At 38.0% G+C, this 26,637-nt stretch overlaps 1 protein-coding gene across 5 annotated transcripts in view; it reads left to right on the forward strand.

The window, feature by feature from the left end:
* Positions 1 to 2,462: 2,462 nt before the first annotated feature.
* LOC126469697 (WD repeat-containing protein 7) overlaps positions 2,463 to 26,637 on the forward strand; it is a 385,995-nt gene continuing 361,820 nt past the window's right edge. For all 5 annotated transcript variants that reach the window (XM_050096866.1, XM_050096868.1, XM_050096869.1 and 2 more), the window contains exons 1-5: positions 2,463 to 2,791; positions 3,436 to 3,542; positions 3,776 to 3,854; positions 13,560 to 13,728; positions 15,950 to 16,140. In XM_050096866.1, the coding sequence (XP_049952823.1) occupies positions 2,627 to 2,791; positions 3,436 to 3,542; positions 3,776 to 3,854; positions 13,560 to 13,728; positions 15,950 to 16,140 (711 nt within the window). In that variant the 5' untranslated portion in view covers positions 2,463 to 2,626. The remainder of the gene's footprint in view (positions 2,792 to 3,435; positions 3,543 to 3,775; positions 3,855 to 13,559; positions 13,729 to 15,949; positions 16,141 to 26,637) is intronic.

A 26,637-nucleotide genomic window follows, 5' to 3' on the forward strand; every position in this document is an offset into this window, starting at 1 on the left:
TGGACACTAATATATATGTTTCGGATCATGTCTGATATTTCACCCCTTTGTTAAACCTAAAATTTCTGTAGACTATGTGGTGTTGCAGTGGTACGATTTTAAATTGAGCCAAATGCTATTTTTGAATGTTCCACCTTTTTTCACACATGTCAGTAAATACATGTATAGTGACTATTGTACATTTTATATTGTGCACTTTTACTTTCATATAATTTCATCCACCTCATGATTCTAGTTTCGATTATTTTTTTTAAAGAATGTATTTAACATATACTCTCACAGCATAGTTGTTGTTATTCCATTTATGGTTTTAATGATTTTCTGGTATATTATTTTTATATTAATTCAGCTGTCAGACTTAGGCATTGTAGCTATATAATTTGTTGTTTGGTAAGCAGGATCTAAAGATGGCGTAAGTGTTCCAGTGAAACTAATCATTTAAGATAAATTTCTTTGATGATACAGCCAAGTTCCAACCCTGAGACTTAAATGTTGATGAAGGCATCTTCATTGACAACTGAGGGAGGCAGGGAGCATCACTAATGATACAGCTGTGGTGGTTCATTTCCCTTATTTATTTAACACAATGAAATCTAAGTAATTTTGCTGTCTCTTGGCAAGCTACCATTTGTCACTATAACTGAATGTAATTGTGCAGACTGTCTGTTACTGGTACTTGTTCTCCGTAAACAGTAACTGCTAAGTCAGACGCTAGTTTTCTGACTACTGTACTGAGTGGGCTGAAGTTGCTGAACTGAACTGTTTAATTGTTGGTGCAGAAATATCTGAGTGTACGCAGCGCGTCGTGTTTTGAGCCTGTCGGCGGAAAAATATCCATGTCCACCCATGAAAGCTGGAAGCAATTTGGTCCGTGGTTGACAGAATTGCCTACTGGCTGTCCACAATATCGGCGGTCGTATACGACACACTGAAGGAAGGGATGTGGAAGCAGGAAAATCCATTATCATAACATGAGTGAGTGTAGCTAGAATAGATTAATTACCGATTTCAGATGATGATACCGTCCCTTCTACCAGGTACAGTGCCAAAACTTTCTCCCCGAGAATCCTTGGCGTAGAAGGTCCTTCCTGAACCGGTCCTCCCGTTCTTTTAACGGCAAGTGAGAAATCTGCCACTGAAATACACGGTGAAATGTTTTTACATTCAGTTTCTTGACGTCCGGTGTGAATCAAACGAAAGTAAAATACTAATTTTAATAGCGGTAGCGTTCTATCGATCACTGCAGCTAAAAGTGCAGCCACAGTCTAATACATACAGCCAGGATACTCTATGGTGCGGAAATTGTTACCGTTTGACAGTTGGAGCGACACTAGCGCTCCAACGATCGGAAAGCATACAGTCGCATGCCTCGTAAGAATAATGTTTGTTTTTAATTATTTTCTACTTCATTAAGGAAATGGTTGTTATATTTTTGCGTTCCATGCGTTAGTAAGTTACCAAGAGCCATGAATTATCGTAAAATGCAAGTAAAAATCACCGAATCACACTGATTCAATCACATAAGCTACAACTTATTTGTGAAAAAATACTTTGGAATATGTATATATTTGCAGCTTATTCTACTGAAAGCAAGGGCATATAAAGACATGCTTTATGCATGAGAGGCACATATTTCTCTTGTTATTATCATAGGCATTTTCCTTGACACTTCAAAAGTTTTTGTGGATTGTAATGATTTGCCCATTCTTACACTTCACTTGAATTTCTAATAAACGAATATTTTTGTAAATGTAATTATTTTTGCTTCAAAAGCAATTTTGTGTTGATTATTCTTGTCATTCGTGGCTCAGATTTACCAAGAATTGTGGCACTGATTTCTTCTGTGTTCGAAAACAATTTTATTGCGTTTGACGATTTACTGTCACGCTTGTGTGGTTTTCCCTTATGCTACAGTTGTGGTGGCTTATTTGGTGCATTAAATAATGTAGTTATTACATTGCATATAGGTTTCTTACGTTCCATTTTCACTGGTTTATCTGAAAGTGTAGCGAACAATACTCTGCTTTCTTGGGTAGAAATGCGACGTCTTTCTGCAAAAGGTCAGGTCTTGTGGTGTATACTAGCAATTTTTTGTTATTAAATGAGAAAAAAATTATCCAGCAAATGTCTGTGCGTTACAAGAGAATCATAAACAGCCTATGCCGTAAACAGTTTCCTACCTCCCTGCATCCTTAGAAAACCAAATTAAAACAAATGTGGTGTCTTTTTTGTTGTCTATTTTTAAGGCTTTACATACGCTCCGTACTCCAAAAACTACTTTAAAAACAAAATATAAAAGCTATTATTCCGCAATCATCCTATATCGTGTTCAGTAGGGTTGCTTGCTGGCCGCTTGGGCCGCTGCTATCGCTGTGGATAACAAAAACGAGATGGAGTGTCGCGACTTTTAAGTTAGACTGTGGTGCAGCTGTCTTTACGAGCAGCGGGTTGAGGATCTTTGCTACTGTCAGCGATGTAGCGCCTGGAGATTGACAATTGCATTTTGCAGTAGTACTGGGGTGGTTGTGACAGTAATGTTAAGTGGTTGTAAGGCAATACATATTTTGTGATGATGAAACAGAGAGCAATATTTATGTATTAGCAGTGTTGTTCATAACTGTTAACCATGTCTACTGGAACAAATTTGGTTGTTCCAGTAGTACTTTGGGGTAAACACCCCCCTACACACTGCATTTCGTGTGTAATGTTGTCGAGAGATCAAAAAACATTGATCACCGGCTGCTATGACGGACAGATTTGCTTGTGGCAAATGAATCCTGATACTTTGAAGGTAATGTCGCAGTGAACAATTGCAAGCACGATCTAAGCGTGCAACAATGAAGGCTGTTATGTGTCTGTATTAATAAATTTTAGTGAATTTTTTTCTTTCCTTGCTGTTACGAACGCATGGCATGAGATATGCAAGAGAGTGGAATATATTACTTTATGTATATAAAAAGAAACATTGATACACTTACTACTGGCAAAAGTAAGGACATAAATTTATCGTGGACAGGTCAAAAAATGTGGCTTTTGGAAAAGATTTTAGGAAATGCATACATTACTAAATACAGCTTGTATGCTTCACCTTGTGTTGTTTTATTTATAAAAAAAGTGTGGTATCAAAATCGGACGACATATACATAAAGGGTAGTGAGCAATTAGGCATAATATAGCATATAAGATTTTGACAGCATTTCTAGGGCTACATAATCAGTATTGATAGTGTAGCAGAGAAACATAGTTACATATTGACTGCTGCAGCAAGATGGAAACCTTTGTGATGGCGTTAAATATCTTATTTCAAATGGCTTCTTTGTATCGCCAATTGCTGCTGCTAGAAACCCCTGTCTAGGTTAAGTTGATAACAAAACTAATAATTGATTTGATTAAAACTGAGTTTCGTGTGAATCCTACATTGATATTTTATTTCAGATGTTTCCCAGATGCCTTCTTGTTGGCCATACTGCCCCCGTCTTGTGCCTTGCAAAAGCAAGTGTTGTACTAGATAATAATTACATAGTTAGTTCTTCAGAAAGTGGGTAAGTTTATGTTGAATGAGAGTATGTTATGGAATGTTATCAGCCATTATTTCTAGCAATTAGAGCCTCTTTTACATTTAATATCAACTGTGTACAAATTTGCTTCAAGTGTTTGTTTGCTTGTGTGTTCAGTTAAATTCTAGCTTCTTAATTTTGTACGTTACTGTTGATAGGCAACTGACATTTTTCTTCTGGATTCTTTATTTACTATTAAAAAAAAATACTTCTTGCAGAGAGATGTGCTGCTGGGATCTAGTTGATGGAAAATGCAGAGAGGTGGTTAAGCTAGCACATGTGCACACAACTATTCAGGTAGGTTGTCATAAACTGCATTACATTACAGTAGTTATATTTCCCTAGATCCTATGTTGAGTGGTCTCATGGATGTGGAAAGAAGTCAAGACATTTAATTCCTGAACAGTGAAATGACATTACTGTATGACAGTGCTGATTATAATTATAGCTAAAACTAAAACAATGATGGAGTAGGAGTTGCCTATCAAAGTTATTTAATTGAGTCTTACACTCCACCATATTGTGTGTAACATTTAATGTGCCCTGGTAGGTTGTTGAAAATGTGTAACCATTTCTCTCACTGTTGTGCTATTGTTAATCCCTTGAAGTCCTGGTAGCTTAACACACAAACCAGAAAACCTCTTAAATCTATTTGTTACATTAAAGTTTTCATAATGTTTCTTCAAGTCTTCATATCACATAATAGACTGACAAAAAGTCAGGGGGAAATATGTTGTGGTTCATAGTGGCATTAAATTATGAACTGCCAAGGAATATAGGGCATTTTATTGCCTGCAATGCTGAAATGTGGTAGCACAAAAGGGTCAAGTGGTATCCAAGCCAAATTTCACACACTGCATAAGTAGACCATAATGATATATATCTCAAAATTTCAGGATGTTATTGCCAGAAATTCGTGTACAATGGAACTTTAAAGACGTATTTGGTGATGTGGCCATTGTTCCACAACAAAATTTTGTAAAAACATATCATAAACTGTTCTGCCTCTTCTTATCCTCTCCCAGAACTTTTTAATCACCAAGCAACAACATATAGACAGATTTACACAACCTATCATTAACTGCTAAAAACCAGTTGATTGTGCTTCGAACAGAAGTTCTCCCACACTTTAGCTACTGTACTCTGTACATTGAGTGGCAAATTGTACTGTCTTCCTGATGCTGTGGTAGGAACTGGAACTGTCATAAGAATATGTTCAAAAGGAATCAAACACCTGTCTGCCAAACGTGGCCAATGAAATGATCTTGCTGGTCCTGCTGGTGCCATGAAGTTCACAAATACATCACCTTCTGCTTCACAGCACTCTGCAACACATCATAAGTACCATTTGTCATCGCAAATAGCAATAACATAGCAATCTGGTTGTATGTTGCTGCTTTTGCTTCTGAAGCCTGAGACACACACTGTGAAGACACGTTGTGCATGAACCTATAATTATAACCGGACAGTCTGTTCATCTGCACATTGTCAGAGTCCACTGGAGAGAAGTGATGATGGCTCCTTGTGCCTGCAACAGTTTTAACGTGTTCTAGTCTGCTTTTTAGCAACTCTTTGACTGATTTCACCTCATCTTTCGAAACCTAGAATGATTGTATGCCAGAGGTATTTTTCTGTACCCAGGTAAATAATTGAAGAGTTGTTAGAATGTGACCTTCTGTAGGGTGCTGCAGGCTAGCTTGTGATGCCATGCCCTTAATGATAGCACCAATACCATCACATACATTTTTACCATGACTTGTTGCGAAAAAATTCCATTCTGCGTGAATCTGAAAATAATGGTAATGCATGCATAAATTTTTGATATTTTTACAGTTTTTGTACTGACTAGCTGCCCCATCACTGAAGTATTTCGCAAAGTGTATGTGAGGCATCTTGTTTTTCACATATGCCATGACAGTGCGAATGTGGGCATGAACTGCAGTGGCATCATGAATTAAAGTCGCTAAAAACGCACAGGTTCATGACGGACACATCACATGATTCACCTCTATAGTAAATCGCAAATGGCTGGAGAGTTGCTTGACTGTAGTCCCAATGATATCCTTGGATGGCATCTTGAACTATAAATGCATAATTTTCAGAAAAGTCTAGTATTACTATAATTTCATCATATTTCAAATTATCCTTACAAAACTGGAAATAAGCCAATTGTGCTGTTGCTGTGAAGCTGTGTGTGGTCAGTTTGTCCGTTTTTTTGACAACACATTTCAACAAAATCTTCCACTGTGCTTTGTTTTGTTTCAAGCCTCGTGTGATCCATGTGTGTCCATTGTTTATAAGAAACAAGTTTGTCATCCATAAGGAGTTCACCATACAGTTTATTCATGTGTTCTGCAAGATTTGCCTTACCAGGACACTTTCCACACCTGTGTATCATGCACTGGTAGGAACTGATGTCACACACTAGCAGCTTCATTGCACCTTTTTAATCCAGACCAGAATCATTTATAGCAGCAAACATCAGCTTAGCAATTTGATGGGTCGCGCATACACAAACATTGTGTGTGCCCCTTGCACTTACAGGCACAACCCATTTTGGCCGCAGATTGAAAAAAGATGATAAACCTACTTTGGTATTTGGGATACTTTTCCTTGAATTCTACATATAGTTCTGATATGTTGCATAGCAACAGTCTTTCTTTGCATCTGTACACATACATTTCCCATTTTCACTGTTACATAGTCTTTTTTTTCCAGGCATTATTCGGCGGTAGTCATTATTTTCATAAAACTCCGACACTAGCACCTTTATTTCTGAACTCAATTTCTTACCCTCAGCCTGCTGAAGTTGTGGAAGCACTCCTTGGGTTGATTTTATTTTCCTAGTTTGCTTTAATATAGGCCTATATGTAGAAACATTGAATTCCTTTGCAGTGTAGTCAATAGACCAGCTGGGAGGTGCAGGGGTAAGAATAGCTACTTTTTTCTAGCGTGTGTCAGCTATTTTGTGTTTTAATTCCATTTGAGCTTCTTGTAGTTTTCTTCTACCATAGCTGGACCTCTCTCTTTTCCCAACTTTGTGTGTCTTCATGGGAGACAAACCAAGAGCAGTCACTGAAGTATTAAACTGCTCATCCACTGTGGTTGTAGGTGGCCGATACTCTTAGTCACTGTCATGTAAATCATCAGAATATTCTTCATTTTTTAGAAGTGTAACACACCTGGAACATAACTTTTGTCCTGGTTTCATGTTAAGTCCCATGCACTGATTCACTTTCAATACTGATTTTATATCAATTTCTCTGAGGCTACACTTCACTGTCTTCTTATGAATCCGAAATGGATCAAAACAACTTTTTTGTAGGAAAGAATACTTATCCAGAAATATATCATATGATAACAAACACTAAAGTTTATTGGAACTGTACTTCTTGTGCCCACAGAGTGTATCGCGGATCTCCATAGCAACAAATCTTGGTCCGATTCATCCAGATCATATAGTACAAAGTGAATGTCACACTTTGTTCCATATGTTGTTTTGACGTTCAGATGCTTGTGCTCTACCAATACTGCAACTTGTTTGAACAAAAGCACCACTAGTACAGTCTTCTGCCTCCATACTGGCTTTCCACAACAGTACTGACCAGTCTGAACTAGAATCTTAAAAACATGAATAACCTATAATTGTGGCTTGTTTCCTTTCTTGTTCCTGCCTAACAATGACTCATCCTGTCCCTGAAAGCTACCATTGTTTAAATTTCTGTTGCCTAATGGTTCCCAACAATTGCTGCAGCTTTATCTGAAACAAGCTGTCTGCATCATCACTTTTACTTGCTAAATCGTGTTAAAAGAAATGTAACCAAGTACATCTGTCAACGTTTATTGTACGCAAATGCCTTGCAATAACAAGTTGAAATTTTGCCACGTATTATATTATGGTCTACTTATGCAGTGTTTGAAATTTGGCTTGGATATCACTTGTCCCTCTTGTGCTACCACACTTAGAAAATCCATGTTTTTCAGGTAATTTTTCAAATTTTTGTATTTTTGTGTGCATGTAACTCCATTTTTGTGACTGATATGGGCAAGATGAGTTCTGTGTGTTTAGGCCACATTAAGATTACCACAAAAAATTATACCCTTTTTGAGTGAATTATATTTGGCATAGAGGGCACCTAAAATATGTTCCTTTTAACATATTACATTTTTTTAATCACATTTTTGAATTTTTTATTTTCCTTCAGAAATATGTCATTGGTGTTTTGATTCATAGTGTGTGTTCTCTAAGTGGATGTTACTGGGTTGTAAAAATTTCACTGGACTGTGCGGAATAGTTCCAAAGTTATTAAGACCTGAAGTTGGGTCTGAAGACAGATTGCCAGATGCGGGTTGCAATTTCCGGGTCATGCCACCTTCTTTCACAAGCCATAATTCTGGAACTAATTAGCAGGGGAACTTAAAATTTTGTACATGAGTGTTCCACACTTGGTAGCATTGGTGTGCTAAATTTCAGCCAAATCTGAGACTATCAGCTGGAACATTTTCTCAAATTGGTTGAATTGACATGGAATGACCCTATAACGTGAGCAAAGAATATAAATTCATAAGCTCACAAAACTTAATATTCCTCTGAAATCCAGGCTCAGTGGAAACAAAAAAGTTAAATACAATATTTTTTGTCAGTGTGTGCTTGTAATGTCACAGCAGATTATGCAGGGCACTAGTTTGCCGACACACAGACTGAAACATCATAAAAGTAGTAAGAGATGAGTCTTACAGGATTGACAAGGCTGTTTATAAGTGTAACTTAAGAACAAGTCTAGAAGTTAACTGAAAGCTTGGACATGTACTGTATAGATACATATGGTACTACAGTGCCAATAAGTGCACATATTGCTTGAAACTACATTGTTTCCTAAGTTTTAACTTGAACATCAACATAAGAAAAATGAGGATAATGGAATGTAGTCTAATTAAATCGGGTTATGCTGAGGGAATTAAATTAGGAAATGAGGCACATAGAGTTTTGCTATTTGGACAGCAAAATAACTGATGATGCTTGATGTAGAGAGGATATAAAATGTGCCTGGTGATGGCAAGGAAAGTATTTCTGAAGAAGAGAAATTTGTTAACATCGAGTTTAGATTTAAGTGACAGGAAGTATTTTCTGAAAGTATTTGTGTGGAGTGTAGCCAGATATGGATGTGAAACGTGGACGATAAAGAGTTTAGATGAGAGGAGACATGTGTGCTACAGAAGAATGCTGAATATTAGATGGGTAGATCATGTAACTAATGAGGTACTGAATAAAACTGGGGAGAAGAGGAATTTGTGGCACAACTTGAATAGAAGAAGGGATTGGTTGGTAGCACATGTTCTGAGGCATGAAGGGATCACCAATTTAGTACTGGAGGGAAGTGTGGAGGGTAAAAAAACCAGAGGGAGACAGAGATGTATACAATAAGCAGATTCAGAAGGATGTAAGTTGCAGTAGTTACGCAGAGATGGAGGCTTGCACAGGATGGCGTAACATGGAGAGCTGATTCAAATGAGTCTTTGGACTGAAGACAGTGATGACGACAACAACAACAAAATACCCAAATAATAGTCAGTCCCAAATTTGAAGCTATTTTCCATAACAATAAATCAGTTTCTGTGGCACATGATACAAAGCGGAAGTTAAAAATTAAAGAAATCACATTTGTTGCATTTTCCAACTTGTAACCAGTCACCTTCCAAACTAACCTAGATCCTAGGCCACATTGCTGATGATTCTGTTATTTAATCTTCATACCAAATATAGTAAAAGTAATATAAAATCCAAACAAACATTTTAGCATTTTGTTCTGTCACTGATCTCAAATACCTGTGCATGCTTGCTTATACTGGCCACACAAACCACAGCCAGTCTGTGGCCTCGCTTATTCCAGTCTTCCACACCTTCCTGTCAGCTGCATCTTCATCTCCCAGACCCAGTATCTGCATGTCTCCCATAGTATTAGCCTTCCATCTCGTTCTAGGTCATTCTAGCGGTCTTTTTTCTTCAGCTTCTCCATCCATCACTGCCTTTGTTACAGTGTTCTCCCCACACCTCTTCACATGTCCATACTACCAGAGTCTTTTAGTTTTCACACTCACTACGATGTCAGTTAGTGTGTGTAATTGTTTGAGATATGTTTTTCATTATTCTCCACTTTTCATTTTCTTTCATTGGTCCATATGTTTTTCTAAGTACTTTATTTTCAAAAGTGATGAGTCCCGCGCCCCCCCCCCCCCCCCCCCAGGTCAATGTCTTGCTGGTTTGATGATGGTCTGATATAGTCTTAATTTTGCCTGCCTGGATTGTAATTTAGATGTTATGATGATCTGTGTAGCTCCTGTATTGTTAGGTCCCTGATTGGTAGATGGTTTGGTCCTAACTAAGATCTTCTTCCTATTACCGTGTACTTTGTTTTATTTTCATTTATTTTACATGTCTAGTTGCATAGGACCAAAGTGAGGAGCAAATCTCAAAGGCCCTGGAATGTCAGTACATGAAATTACAACATAAAAGTAATAACAGATAAAAAAAATTATGAAACCAAAAAAGGATGAGTCCTAAGTTTGTGTAAATGCAATTGACAGTGTAACACAGGAATCGGCTTAACTTTTCTAAGAACTCCTTGACAGGAGTAACCCATGAGGCAACTCTTCAGTTTAGATTTGAAAGTGCATGGATTACTGCTAAGATTATTGCATTCTTGTGGTAGCGTATTCAAAATCTATGCAGGAGTATTGATTTCATTGATTGATTTTAACAGGAGAGATAAAACAGCTAGGTCTAACCCACCACTGCCCACAATGAGACTAGGTTTATTGTGCAGTATTGCTCCCTGTATATCTAGTAAAGCCAACCAGTGCCCTTAAATAGTGCAAGGAGTCCCTCTACCAGTTTTTGTTACACACAATTTCTTCAGGTCTAGTTGTCCCGAAGATTCTGTATCTTTTACTCTCCAGTGCCATGCATTCAAAGATTAGGTGTGATGCAGTTTCTTCACCCTCATCACAGATCCTACATTTAGGGTCCTTTTCCATTATACCCATTGTGTGTAGGTGTTTTTTGAAGTTCCCATGGCCAGTCATCAGCCCAGTCATGAGTTTTATCTCTTTCCTGTTCAATCCCAGGATTACAGAGCTTCTTTTAAAACATGGCTTAGGCATCATTACCTTACCATGTTTTTGTTTATGGACCTTGGTCCAATATCCTACGTGTTGTTTCCTAAGCCAGTTCCGTATTTCTAATTTCATCTTAGCCTTGGTGATTGTCATGACAGGTTCCGGTCCAATAAATGGAGTTGTTGCCCCCATCCTAGCCAATCTTATCAGCTTGTTCATTGCCACAGATCCCTGAGTGGCCAGGGACCCACACTAGGTACACCCTATTGCTTCCCCCTAGCTCTGCAAGAGCCCTGTGGCAATCCGCAACAATCTTAGATCTTGTTGCAGGAGCTGCCAATGATTTCAGGGCTGCCTGGCTGTATGAATAGATGTAGATGCTACGGTGATTGTAGCATCTACTCATATTCTCCTCCACACATGCCCTGATTGCAGTAATTTTGGCTTGGAGTACAGAGACCAGTTTCCCTAGAGATGCTGCTCTCCAGTCTTGGCTGAACCCCGTACAACCATGCCCCAACGCCTTGATCTGTTTTCGACCCATCGGTGAACCAAACGATGTCCCCCATACGGTGTTGAACTGTTTTCTCCCACTGCTCCCTGCTTCCAATTATTATGTTGTAAGGCTTGTCGAAGCCGTTCAGAGTTATTATATAGTCAGTGGGCATTTCCCCAGCCATACCTATATTTACCTCACTCACTATGTTAGTGTGTGATTCTGGATATCCAAATGAGACCCAGTTTTGGCCAGTTTTAAGTCTATGTGCCCCAGCTACTGCCTCCATCTTAACCCAAAGGTGAAGTGGAGGCATATCCAGCATTGCTTCCATTCCAGCGGTTGGTGTGCTGCTAATTCTGCCCGTTATGGCTAAGCAGGCCAATTTCTGCACCTTAGCAAGCTCTTTAGCAGCAACCTGCTGTTCTACCTTCTTCCACCACACTACGGTCCCATAGGAAATCCTAGGTCTAACCACTGTGGTGTATATCCAGTGCATACCCCTGGGGCTTAGGCCCCAGTTTTTGCCACAAGCCCTCCTAGTACTCACTAAAGTGCTTTTTGCCTTGGAGCAGATACTCTTAATATGATGCAGGAGTATACAGCACGCCTTTCTGCACAAGTCAAGAAAGTGTGCTCCAAATGCAGATTGGATTTCTGCCTAATATTAACTGAGTGAAAGCTGCTAATTCTTGGGAATAAGCTGATATTGTTAATAAGAAATGGCAGTAAAGAATTATAATTTGTTGATTTTGAGAAACGAGTGTCAGAAACCCAGACTAATGAACAGGGGTCGACAAGAGGTTCGTGAACTTACACCACTTATTGCCCAAATCACCAGTTTCTGTGCCAAAAATATGCTTTGAGAATGGGAGGAGTTACCCCAAAATATAATACCATACGTCATAAGCAAAGTAGGTTACTTTTCATGTTGAATTATCGCTTGCTTCAGATACCATTCAAATAGTAAAAATGGCAGCAGTAAGTCCTTGAACAAGATCCTGGACGTGGGCTTTCCACAACAGTTTACCTACTTTCTTAGCTTCTTCCATCAGTACAGATCCCATTTTTCTCCAGGCCTTCCATGTTCTTTCCTACCACTGTAATATCATCTGCGAAAGCCAGAACATTTTTTTTCCCCTATGGTGATTCCTGCACATTCTTGTGTTACTCTCCTCTAGGTGGTGTTGAGTGCCAAATTGCTCAACATGGAGATGTATCATGTCCGTGCCACACTCCAGTTTTTATGTCAAGTGTTTCTGAGAACTCACCCCCCCCCCCCTCCTCCCCGGTACTTTCAGTGTACACTTTGATTCCATCACAAACATTTTAGTTAGTTTTATCAGTATGTCTGGTAGCCCACACACTTCCATTATACTCAACTCTCCTCTCGCTATGCTGTCATATGCTTAATTGAAGTCTATAAACCTACAGAAGTATCCTGATTGTGCTCTCAGTTCTTATCTAGTATTTGTCTTAGTGTGAATATTGGATCAGTTATTGACTTATCCTTCCTGAGCCTCCTTGTGCTGTGTATGGATTGAGCCTGTTCACGATAATGCTTGATGTTATTTTATAGCACGTACAGAGGAGTGATATTCCTCTATAGTTATGTGTCAACATTGACTCCCTTCTAGTATACCTGCTCACAGTGGGACACATTGACAAGCTTGGAAAATTGATATATTTTTCAATATGTTCCGTAATAAGCACTGTCATTGCTCATGAGTGGTTGCCATCATTCCTTCCACCTAGACAAATGTTTAAGTTTAGTCATTTTAATTTCATTGTGTTGTCATTGTAGTTTTATGTTTGATGGAGCCAGTGAAAGTCTGTGACTCCTAGTAATTTCCTAAAAATCAGTTATTACTATCCACAGATAACTGCTACATGCATACTATTCAAGTAGAATTTTATTTTTTTCTTTCCTGTGACAGAGAAAGAATTGTTTTGGGAGAATACAGGTTGTTGAACAGAATGAGCTAAGCTACTATCTCCTTAGTAAAAGTGCGAGTGAGATTACTCAAAGTACGGCAGACGTTTATCACTTGTGCTTTGCAGTATTGTTGGAAAAATGTGGTATTTCTTAAGCATTCAGCCTTTCTTGTAATTGTATCTACTTTATACCCTACAGCTTATGCAATTTTTCAGCTTACACAAAATATGTAATAGCTAAAGAAAAGGATAAACCCTGACAGATGACAACTATGACAAAAACTCATAAATTTTTTCACAGGCTCTGTTCATTGTCAATCGAGACATTTAGTCTTTGTACTATGCTTCCTAATGTTATGAACTCATATTACATGTAGACTGAAATACTCACAGGAAATATTTCATATTTGTATGTGAGTGGGTAATTAAAAAAAATTATGTATTTTTGCTTTTAGGCATACCATATGTCAGGCTGTGATGACGTTCGTCTATTCTGCAATGGATATTATTCTGAAATTTTAGTAATGGATCCATTTAGTTTGGAAATTCTCTTTACTCTGTCATCAAGGGTTAATCCTGACTGGATAAGTGCCGTTCATGTTCTTCGTCCAAACAAGAGAAAAGGCAAGTGTCAAGTAAATTTTACATCAGTTCATTTAAGCAGCTATTAGTATATAATTGCTTTTGTAACTGAAATTTTAAATAAGGCTGACCTAATCCAGAATACAATGAATTCAGTGTCCACATTATGAAGAATAAAGGAGAGAATGAGTTGTTGCTTCCTGTTAACGTTTACAGTAACATAACCAAGAAGTATTCTGGTTATTCTATGAATGAGTAATCTTAGACAAGTGCTGTCTGTCAAGTAAGTTCCAGTGATTTCTCCATGTGTGGGTCCACAACCTTGACACAATTTCCGAATGCTAAGACCACTTTAAATATGCACCATAGGCTGTAAAATTTTTCATACAACTTTCATTGCATTGGGATTTCTGTAATTACACTACTGCCACATTTTGATCTGTGGAAACACTGAAGCCACGTTTCTTCATATTGTCCTTGGCTCTTCCCACTCTGGATTGTAATCTGTTAAGTAACTTCCACATCATCCAGCTTTCGCTGGCTGAGGGGTAGATTGTGGTTGCTGTCCTCTATCTGAAAAGTTGTTCTGTCCATCATTCCAACCTCACCTAAGCTGCTTAGATGATCATGGGACATAACCCCTGGATTGCAGCTGTTCAGGAGTAGTAGTATGCCCAAGCAATGGATGGCTGCTGTTCTGCTCCACTTAACATCTCTTCCTTACAGCAGCTGTGTAAAAATGGTGGCACTGGTCCATCTGGGTAATAAAGTTCACTTGTTGCAGTAGGCTTAAGGCAACCTGTACTCAACCTACATTCTTAATTTAATGCTGTATCAATGTGCTGGTATACAGTGATTTGTACCAGACGAGAGAGGCATATTCCAGTGCATAAAAACGTAATTAAATTCCAGGTAAGAATTTTTTACCAGTTTGCAAATCACTGTATTGTGTGAAGATAAACATTTTGTTGCTCTTAGTGATTTTTGAATGAAGAGTCCTGTCAGGTGTTACTCCCAGGTATTTTTGAGCGTGCCAAGAAATACATTAAGCAACAGTTGAACACTAATCTGCCAAATTTTAGGCAGTCTGAAGAATACACACACTTTCCAAACATGAAAAATCACTAAATAGCTTTGGTTGCAATTTTCATTTGTGAAAATTTTGATGAGTATTTGGAGAGTTTAAATATGTTTCAGTTGAACAGAATATACTTTCTCATTTAAGAAGAAATTACTGTTTAAAGAACTTCCCCCAGAATTATGTTTGTTGTTACTCATTTTGATTTTTAACTTCCTGAAACTTGATTGTAGATTGACATCGTATGGTAACACAAGTTATAGAATCTTGTTATTTAGTTTTTAACTGAGGCAGAGTTCTGTCATTAATATTTAGCAGGTAACTGATGCAATTAGATGTTATAATTATCTGCTGTCTCTTACTAAACAATGAAAGCAAATATAATCAATGTACTATCTGTTTGAAAATGACAATGGACTACAGTGCTGAAGAGCTCACAATGGGAATTAAGTTTTCAGTTCATTACACATTATTATGAAGAAGGAAAAAAACCAGTAACAAAGGACTATTGATGATAATAGTTTAGGGTCTTAAATTTTCTACAGGTTTTCAGTGTCCTCTAAGGTGCAATTGTGTTGCATTGCTGTTGATTTTCTGCAACCATTATTGATTTTCTGAGCAGTGTGATTAAAAGGCCATACCCACAAAATTATTTGGTAGACCAGGTGACTGCAGGGATTTAATAATCACTTTAGCCTGATTTCGGCATTATTCTCTGCGGTAATATGTAACATACACTTGCTTTCTAACATGCAAAGTGCAGCATAACCTCTCTTCTTGAGTTCTGGTGCAGCAGACTGTTCTGTAAGGACCTAAGATAACTTTAAAGTAGGGCATACCACTAGTCAAACTAGCTACAGTGGCACAAACACTGAGTTGGTGAGTGGATGTGGTAGTTGTATTATAAACTGTTGCACCTCTGACTGGTGAGGTGCACCAGCTGCTCACATCAGTGAAACATTCTGAATGACTATAAATAGTAATAGATTGCTCCAATAACAGAAAACTAAATGTCATGCACAATGCTAAAGTTATTATAACTGAGCATTATTTTATGAAACTTCTTGCAAATTGTGCACTTTTTGTGTGTACATGTGTTTATACTCACTGGAAATTGGCAGAGTTTGATGATGAACAGAATGTGTGCAGTGACTTTAAATTATTTGTTTGCTTGTTTTATTGTAGATGATGTAGTCCTGGCATTGACTACAACTGGAACTGTGAAAGTTTGGACTTTGTTGGGCCAAGAAACTAAATCCCAAGAACCTCTATATGAAAATGAGAGCAAACAGATTCGCTGTTTGAATGCCTTGTCTATGACATGCTGCTCCTATAATCAGCGCACAGTATTGATTGTGTGTTCCAAATTCTGGCAGGTAACTTTACATGGATTTTAAGATTTGTATTTAAAATTCATACTTCAGAAATAAATTGTCTAAAAATTCTGTTAATTGCAACAGTTTTGTAGTATTTCTTAACATTTTTTTTAAATTTTGTGTCCTTGTGGAACCTGATACTGGAGAAAAATATTGACTGTAGATTTTTTTTTTTTTTTTTTTCATGTAACACTCAGCCATTGATGAAGTATATGTTACAGCCTACTTGAAGTTCTAGTAAAATAAGTTATATAATATAAATTGTGTTTTCCCTATTATTTAATTCTGGAAAATGCTAACAAAGGTGAACTTGCATGTTCACTAAAATATTAGCATCATATTACACAGCTTTCAACTTGTATATTGGATTCCTATTACAGTGACAGTTGAGCAAGCTGTTAAATCAATGTCCCGTGGAGCACGGGCATACATTACCTGATAGATGATGCTATTGCCTATTGTTTCCACTTGTTCTATCACAAGTGCAAGCCGTTTGCCCACACCTGCCTGTGTGCACTGTGGCTTGCAGTTGCTTAGGCTGTCTCTCCCCACTGCTTGACTCTCCATGCGTAAGTTGTTTGCCCACCCCTGCCTGCAGGCACCTGGCTACCTGCAAGTGGGCACTCAAGTTGCAACAGCCTGCAGCACTAAGAGAGATGGCATAGTGGTAAGATATCAGCCTTGTATTAAAGAGGATGGTGGGTCAAATCCCCATCTGTCCATCCAAAGTCAACTATTGTGTGTACACTTAAATTGCTTAAGCTAAATGCCAGGATGGATTCTTTGAAAAGGACACAGCCAATTTCTTTCCTCAATGTGAGCTCATGCTCAGTTACCGCTGACCTCACTGTTATCTTGGTACTGAACTGTAATCTACCTTCTGTTTGAAAGAGTGACTAATATGGTTGTTACATTCAAATAATGTAGATTTTATATTATCATGTGCATTAATTCAAACTTTAATATCTACAGTCATTGATTCATTTGTGTACAGCCATTTTTTCTGCAATTCCTTTTCTAAGAAACAATGGACATATTTGCATAATACATAATTGCGATAGATTTCTGATACGATGTGCTTACTGATCTTTTTTATTTTAATCAAGAAAAATGTGTAAGATAGAGAATGTTGCTGATGGGTAATTTTGAGGTTTATCTTATCTGGAGTTGCAGAAGGGTTTTTCTCAGAAATTTCTAAAGCCAGTGTGAAAAAGAACAAAAATCTGGTTATTTGCCAAGAAGTTCTGAAGAATAGGAAACATTGCCAACCAACCATGTTCTCGAAGACCAGCTCTGCCGCAAGAGTCTGTTTAGTGAATCTGAGAAATGACTGAAAGAAGTCTGAACTGGTCAACTTGTTGTTTAAGCAGCAAGCTTGATGTGTCAAAAGCAATGATTTTGAAAGATTTACACTTTATGCCAAAGAAGAAGGCATACCACATTCAGATACTTCACAAATTAGCCTGAATATATGCAGCTCAATACCATATTTACTCGAATCTAAGCCACACTTTTTTCCGGTTTTTGTAATCCTAAAACCCGCCTGCGGCTTAGAATTGAGTGTAAAGTAAGCGGAAGTTCTGAAAAATGTTGGTAGGTGCCGCCACAACTAACTTCTGCCGTCGAATTATGTAGCGCTACACAAGAATGCTTTGCAGGCACAAAGATAAATACTGGCGACTCCGCCCCAAGTTTAGACCACTGCATTTTCATACGTTATCCAATGAAGTAAATACAAATTCCGTATTGTTCATCTTCAAATGTAGCAGCATTTCAACGTACTACAAAAATCCGACTGGCAAGACTGTTTGGGATGTTTGTCAATATGCCCAACTCTACATTCTAAATTTTTACCTACCTGTGACGAGATCGTTGCTAATAAGAACTTTTATGAATCGTGAATCACATGCAGTATTCTCTTCACCATAAGAATAATACGAATATAAACATTTTTCCATGTATTCTTTCGTGTTTGCTGCTATCTCATTTAAATCCTGTCTGCCTAATAAACTATGAAACTAGAGTGAGACAACAGCAAAAGCGGAATAATATACATATGTCATGTTTATATTCGTATTATTCTTATGCCTAATAGTGATACAGTGAGAAATGAAGCATGGAAATGGACAAGATTTTTAAATCTAAGATGACTAATTTCTGTGCAGAATGTAATGTACTACAGAGGCGTCTGCAAAGATTTTAAAACGGAGAAAAATTTTCGCTAAACTCTCGTTCAGAACATCTATCATATGCAGTCTTTTATTTGGTTCTTGTTGATCATTATCCAAGAAAGCAGCAGTGTAAGTAACAACAAATAGCAGTCTCTTACCATTGTTTTGCTAATGAGATGATTCCTCTTTTTGTTAAATTGTAAACGGCGGTAACGCGCACAAAAGCAAGCCATGCCGCAAGCAGCAACAGTTCGTAAACACTCATTATCAGAATGCTACAAACAATGCATGTCACAGTACAGTAATGCATTTTCAGCTTAGAGTGACGTAAACACCTGTAACAAATAGAACGGCACTTGTCAGATCAAAGAAAAGCAATCAATTCAATGCAGACGAAGCACGTGAAAAAGGAATGGTACCCATATAAATACGGACGGAGCACCTGACGCATAGCAATGGCTACATGGTAAAGCTTAACTGCTAAGCTTAAGACTTGAACCAAACTACTGTAGCTGTATCGTCATTCATTTGACCTAAATTGTCTCATATTACAGTGGACCAACGTTGTTTCGATTTGGAGGTGCGGCCTAAAACTTTTCTCTCCCCTTGAATTTCGAGTCTCAAATTTCAGGTGCTGCTTGGATTCGGGAATTTTTTTTTTCCTTGATTTCGAGTCTCACTTTCCAGGTGCGGCTTAGATTAGAGTGCGGCCTAGATTCGAGTAAATACGGGCTGTCTTGTTAAAATTTGATAGAAATTGCACACAATCAATCTCAGGGATCACATTTTATTTACTGATGAGGCCACATTCGACATCTGTGGCAAAGTTAGCAAGTGTAGCTGTTGCATAAGGAGTAACAAGCCACCTCATGCTATTGCTGAATGCAAACACACACATTTAAAGTGAATGTGAGGTATGGATTCATGAAGACAACAGTTAATGGACCCTTCATCTTTGCAGAAGAGTTACAGGAAAGATTTGCCTTGATATGCTGGATCAATGCCTGGAACCACACCCAACAAGAAGTCATTGCTTACACTGTTGTGTCCCAATGGGATGTAGCATCCCCTCATTTTACTCTCATAGGAAGGACTTACTGCTACCTAAATCAAAGTTTCATCAGATAGGCAGAGGTTCAACAAAATTATGTCCATCCTGTTCACTTGATTACTCCCTTGGAATTCTTCACTTAGTAGTACATAAAGACAAGGGTGTAGAAAACAGTTAACAGATGTACAAGATCTAAGAGCTTGAATTCAGGATGCAGTGTCAGCTGTTCAGTAAGATTTGCTTCATAATGTATCCAGGTCTACTCTTTAATGACGGAAGTAATGCTTCGAAATGGACAGAGGCCAAGTTAAAGTGCATTGAAAATGTCTACATAGATTGACAATGAACATACATGTGTATATTGTGTTAATCAGGACTCAATGATCACCCTGTATAAAACATTTGGGTTCAGACTGAGTACTATACATCAGTGGAACACAGCAATTTGGATTTGTATGGATTTAGTCTATATGAAGTTAAGCTATAAACATTTGCCATCCAGCAGCTTAGTGAAAATAACAGATAACTCATTTAGTGAATGACTGGATGTGATTGCACAGGGTTTCATGAAACAAGTTTTGTTGTGGCAAACATGAGAAATATTAATATTTTAGTAATTTTGAAAACACTCTTTATTACTCACTATAAAGTAATTGCTGTAAGTGACTGAATATTGACTTAGGTGATTGCTCATTCAGTTGATGTGTAGGTGTTTTGGAAGTTTCAGTTCAGATTAAGATAAGAATTTTTCCTCTGTGACTATGCCATAGGAGGAAAGCAAAACCATCCAACTGAATGGCAGAAACTTACTCCCCTCAGTTCCCAATTTGCATTCTGACAAATGTAAGGTCTTTTTAACCTACTAAGATGACATTCTATGTGGATTATGTTGAAAATGTATTAGGATAAACCTCTTCCCTTAGTAAATTCTGAAGTGACACTGTTTTTATTAAAATAACGAATCCTACTTTAGGGTTACTGTTCTGTACAAAAAGTTTGGTGCTGCACTGTTACTCTAACAGCCCATAACAGCATGGTAATTGAATTCAGTTTTTCACAGGGACATAATGCTGCAAATAGATGAAGAACTATGAGATTGCTGGGAGCCACAAGGGATCCATTTCATATGTCACGTATGTTGAGGGCCACCAAACGAGGTTGACACTGGGGCATTCAACCTTACTTTAAAAGTGAGGTCTCACTGCGTGAGAAATTCAGAATGATCATCTAAAATGATGTGAAGCTGTATTTCCTACCCCTGATGCTGTGCTTGAAATGCCAGTCCTTCAGACTTTGGTCTTCCCGCTGTATGACCAACCCAGTTTGTGGGCTGTAAGTGGCTGTTTCTCCATCAGTTGTGGAGAAAGTCACCCTTTCTAATCCCCAAAGTGTACTACTGTAATTAATGATTGGAAAAATACAGGAAGATAAGATCACCTCTCGTATTTTGAAGTTTGGAAAAAAATAGGCTCACTTATATCGTGTCCCAGTGGTGTCAACTTTTGCCATGTTATTTGCCAGGCCATGGGTGATGTAGGCCTTCCTTTGTTGTAGTTCCTGCAACACTATCATCGGGGACCTGTATTCTCTCACCCCCTAGAAATCCACACAACAGTGATCCACCACCAGCCAGTGTCTGAAAGAGCCACAGAATGCAGATCCTAGGTCTGCCTGCTCCTCTTCAGTTCCTACACCTGCAGCAGATAAGCCCTTGTAAGAGTCCCTACCCTCTAAAGTAATTACAGAGAAAAAGAAGAAATCTCGTGACAAAGCTGCTCTAATGCAACCCTACCCGTGATGGAGATCCTCAGGTATGACCGGTCCCCTTGGCTCCCTTCATGCCTAACCGGGATGCTTTTAATGTGATAATTCTGTGGAATTGAAGTAGGTATTACTGTCACCTTCCGAACATAACAAAAACATCTTCCTGTTGTGTGATCAGTTTTGCTCTCCAAAAAACACATTTCACTGATGACCAGTCTCCAAGCCTTGGAAGTTACCATGCATTGTGTTGGAACCAAGCTGGCTCCTATGATGGTTTTGGCCTTCTTGCTTGCTATTACTGTTTACTTCAGCCCCAAGTCATGCATTAAACCTGCTGATAGTGCTTAATCTAGGTAGATGGCTAAAATGCACAGTTGTAATGGCAGCTGATATTAATTTTTTCCTTCAGTATTTTGTTTTATTTATTATGTTTAGTAATAAATGTCAGTATATTGAAATAGTACATCTACTGAAACATAAATGTTTCCCTGTATTTTTGTATCTCTTTTCTATGAGAGCGCCTGTTTTCGACTGTCGAAACTGAACAGTCAAGGAGTATGGCAGCGATGGATAAGAGAAACATACATTTGATGTGATGGTGTGACTGTTGTGTTGATTTTTTTTTTTTTTTTTTTTTTTTTTTTTTTTTTTTTTTTTTTCATGTGTGAGAACAGGGATAAATCATTTACGAGGGTTGACTGAAAAGTGATGCCTCTGCCTTCGTAACTCTTCAACAGTTGGCAGCATTGGTATGTGGCAAGTACTGGCTTGTTTCGTAGCCTCTTCTCTACAGCTCCAGTTGGTGGGAAGCCTTAGCATTGAACAGCTGTGTTGTTACAGTGTAAAACATAGAACCCTGTGCAGACAGTGTGCCAATGCGATTTAAGCAATGTGCAGTCATTGAATTCTTGACAGAAGGTGTCACTCCAAAGCAGATACATCAGAGAATAAAAGCAGTTTATGGTGATTGTGTTGAGTACTGTGCGTTTTCATTCTCGTAACACGAGAGTAGTTCATGGCAATTTTCAAGTCTGTGCACTTTCATTTCAGGAGTCAGCATCAGGGGTACCCATCATGCACAGATATTCAGATAGCCAAGGAAAGCAGTAATGTGACCCACATATTCTTGTGAAATGTCGCTTGTGCTTGAAGTTTCTGATTGATATGACAATTGTCCTGAATCAGTCTGTCAACATTTTGCTTGTGAAATTATGTGCTTGCTGTCACAGGACATCCAAATCTTTGTTTGTCACGCAGGTCAGATGTTGCCGCCTCAACATCTTTAAAGTTACTCGCCCAACAATGCACAGTACTCACATTAACACACGCGCCATAAACTGCTTTCATTCTCTGATGTGCAGGGTTATGTACTTCACACTGTAACAACACAACTGTTCAGTGCTAAGGCTTCCTGCCAAGTGGAGCTGTAGAGAAGAGGCTACAGAACAAGCCAGTACCTGCTGTGTACCAATGCTGCCAACTGTTGAAGAGTTACGAAGGTGGTGGCATTACTTTTCAGTCAGTCCTTGTAAATTAGTATGAGCATTGTATCAATGTGAACTACAGAAAGTCAGCAATTAATGTTACGTGAAACATATGGTGCACTTCTAATCTTGGATTGACTGTGTGGAAAGTTAAACAATGTGTGTTCACGATATGAACTTCACACTTAAAGGACTGTGCTTTAATATGAATAATCTTTAAGGTGTGTCATACCAGTCATTGAATTGAAACCGTTTCGTGAATGCTGCAGAGTAGGACATTATATAGAGGAATATACTCCACATTCGTCAGTGCCTGTAATTCTATTTGTGCACACTGTCACTGCATGCTCATAATAGCTGCAACAGTAGAGGATTTTTGTCATTACTTGCAACAGATGTATAACTGATCTGAAGACATTATTTCCAACATAGTCTCCAAATATCAGTACGCCATGTCTTTAGTTGGCAATCTCGTGGAAACCTACAATGAGGTGAGGTGCAGCCAAAATGGAGATTTTTGAAAAGACTGTGGAAGAAGGTAGGCAAGGCAAAGACGAAGGTAAAATTTATTGTTGGTAGGTTTTCTGAGAACATAAGCAACAAGCTGGAGAAAAGGTGGAAAAAATAATAGATCACCTCTGCAATACAGGATTAAATGAAGTTGCTTGAAAAGAAAGTTCATGAAGGAAATATTGCTGTTCAACTTATGGCAATACACAGAAAAGGTATGAACAATTGCAACAATATCAGTTCTATGAAAAGCAGAAAATGGCAGAACTGCTTATGATCCCTACATACAATGTCCAAAAGTAAAGCAGAATAGTATAAACAAAATGTGTGTTCCAGGCCATTGAAAATACCTTGCAAATAACAAAGGCAAAATGCATGTGGCACAAAAAAGTTTTATTTGGTTGTGATTAAATGGGTCCAAAGTAATAATTATCAATATAAGGTTTGAAAATTTTGATGCTTTTGCAAAAAATTTTCTCGATAAATACTGATCCAGAGCTAAGCAGGAAGCAGTAATAATAGTGTGTAAGAAGTAAACCCATATATCACTGTCAGTAAGGGAAAACACCAAAAAGTATTGTGAAGAATTGTCCAAAAAACAAATACATTTGTACAATTTCTGGACAGAAAGGAATACCATAAATTTATTGATGGAGAAAGTATACTAAAACAAGAGAGCAGCTCTGATAGGTAGTAACCATAATCTATCATAAATTTTTGGAAAGAGTAGGAGAAATTGAAGTGGCAAGGAGATGGTAATGCCAGACATAGTGAAGGGGGAGAGATGAATCTGTGTGTATGTGTAACTGTTGGAATGGATTTATTGGGAGAGTTTAGAGCTGATATAGATTGTGGTCAATATACAGTGGAACTGAGAACAGAAGACATATGCGTCAATGTACAGTGTGCTGGATTTAAGCAGTACTGTAGGTAGCTTAAATGTGTCAGCTATCTGTAGGAGGAAAAATAGAGAAGGAAGAAAATGATGATGAATGGGGCTGAATAAATGGATAGAGAGCTTAATGATGACTTGGAAACAGTAATTACTCAAGTGAAAGGTGGCAATATGTCAGACAAGAGTGAAGAGAACTACTATGGGTGAATAGAGTAGTATTTTGTAAGAAACAAGGTGTAGTTAAAATTTTTGAATGTGTTTGTTGTAGAATCGCATGAACCATTTACAGAAAAGCAGTATTCCATACCATCCTCAAACTGGAGCTGTAGAAGAGAAAATTGAAAGAATGTTGTATTGAGGTACAATAGTGTTACCAATTAATAAGTAAATCTTTTGTTGGTGAAAGAGAAAAAGTACACATACTGATAGGTGCAAAAAATTGTGTATTTTTACGACTTATTGCCACATTCACATGGTGTGAGCATTGTGAGTTGCTTAACATCATTTCAAGCATTAAGGAAACTGAAATGACTTCTTACATTGAAGAAAAAAAAAAAAACAGAATTTGTGTAGAGAGAAATTAAGTTTTGGGGTGACTGCGTACCACTGAAGGTGTGAAACCTTGCCCAGAAAAAATTGAGGCCATGAAAGTTCAAAATCAAAGAACAGAAAACAACCCACGTCATTTTAGGGATGTGTAGCTCTTACAAAACTATCCAAATTTGGACAGATTACTGAGCCCAAAGCAAAAATAAGAATAGAATGATGATGCCAGGAAGCATAAGAGAATTTAAAAGAAGCATTTAGAGAATATGTATTACATCATTACATCATTCAGATCTGAGCAGGCATTTCTGCAGTACAGCCAGAAATGGGTATGGTTTAAGAGTCATCTTTTTTAAAGTTTGGTGATGAAGAGAACAAAGATATTTGGCCAGTTGCATTTGCAACCTGAATTTGACTAGGTACATAAAGAATTAGTGAGAGCACCTAGCCTTAGTTCGAAGTTTCCAAAAACTTCGTATCTATTTCTGGAGGCATATGACATGCGTACACTGAGCATAGAGTATTAGTGTTCCTGAAGAAACTCGAAGTGGCTCATGGGAGACTAACTCGGTGGACAGTGTACTTACAAAAGTTACAATTTGAGATAATATACATTAAAGGAATACAAAATAACATGCCAGATGCACTGTGCATAATACATATAAGAGAGGATTGGGACGATAAAATAGGACATATTTCAAAGCATGTTGTTCTCAACATGCTTGGAAATATTTTTTTAAAGCAATCCCTGAAGAAAAGAAAATTATAGATCTATGGCAAAACGTGAGGAGGTATCAAAAGAGATGGCATATAGGAATACTAAAGCAAAAGTTGGAGGGTAAAGACAAATACCAAATTGCCAAAGTTTTATAAAATGCCATTTAAGTTAGGGGCATGTAAGTATAAGAAAATGTGTGGCAGAATGGAGAGAATCTGTTCTGATAAGATGATAGAGTATACCATAGAATACAGACATGTTAGAGATGTCACAACGTATAGGTGAAATATCAGACCAGCAGGTTACCACAGCAAAATATCCAACCAGATGAACTAAAAGATACTTTGCTTGTAGATTTTTATGGTCCATTGCAAAAAAAAAAATGAGGAGGCTTTGGTTATATTTTTGTTTTTGTTTGCAAGTGTTTTCAAAAATCTTTCAGGTTTATATCCCTTGAGAAAGGCAACATGTAAAGAAATAATTGAAAAAAGATCACCTGTGAAGTATGGTAAACTTACATAAATACGGAATGATATTTTCACTCTGTAGCGGAGTGTGCGCTGATATGAAACTTCCTGGCAGATTAAAAGTGTGTGCCAGACTGAGACTCGAACTCGGGACCTTTGCCTTTAGCAGGCAAGTGCTCTACCAACTGAGCTACCCAAGCATGACTCGTGCCCCATCCTCGCAGCTTTACTTCTGCCAGTACCTCATCTCCTACCTTCCAAACTTTACAGAAGCTCTCCTGCGAACCTTCATTTACTGTCTGCAACCCTGAGTTATATAATGAAGCTTTCACTGACTGGGAATTGCTTCAGGCTCTTGACTCATCTCACTATATGGCCAAAGGCTTTGATTTGATTCATAATCAGATAATCTATTATCTGAATGCAACCTACACTTTCCGTCTCCTTGTGGTCTCCAACCATATTTAGCTAGATGATGTTTTCTCTTCACAATGGAGAGGTAGTGTCATTATCCAATCTTTAAACGAGGCAAAAACTCAACTTCTATTGACCAGTTAGCCCCACCAATGTGCTCTGCAAATTGCTTAAAAGAATGGTAGTCCAATGATTTTGATGGGTTCTCGAATCTTGGAGCCTTTTGTCCTCCATCAGTTTTGTTTCATGGAGGGATGATCTAAAACTGACCATCTGCTTACATTGGAAACAGCAATCCTACAAGTTTTTTTCAAATAACATCTCGCAAAGCTTCTTTTTTACCTGTGTAAGGCATATGATGCCACTTGGCTCCATCACATTGTACTACTGTCCATGACTGGGGCTTCTGATGCTTCCTACAGCTTTTTAATGCATGGATTTTCAGTTCTCAGGTTGTATTAGGTCAGTGTTGGTATG

Source organism: Schistocerca serialis, chromosome 3 (genome assembly GCF_023864345.2).
Source record: "Schistocerca serialis cubense isolate TAMUIC-IGC-003099 chromosome 3, iqSchSeri2.2, whole genome shotgun sequence".
NCBI lineage: Eukaryota > Metazoa > Arthropoda > Insecta > Orthoptera > Acrididae > Schistocerca > Schistocerca serialis.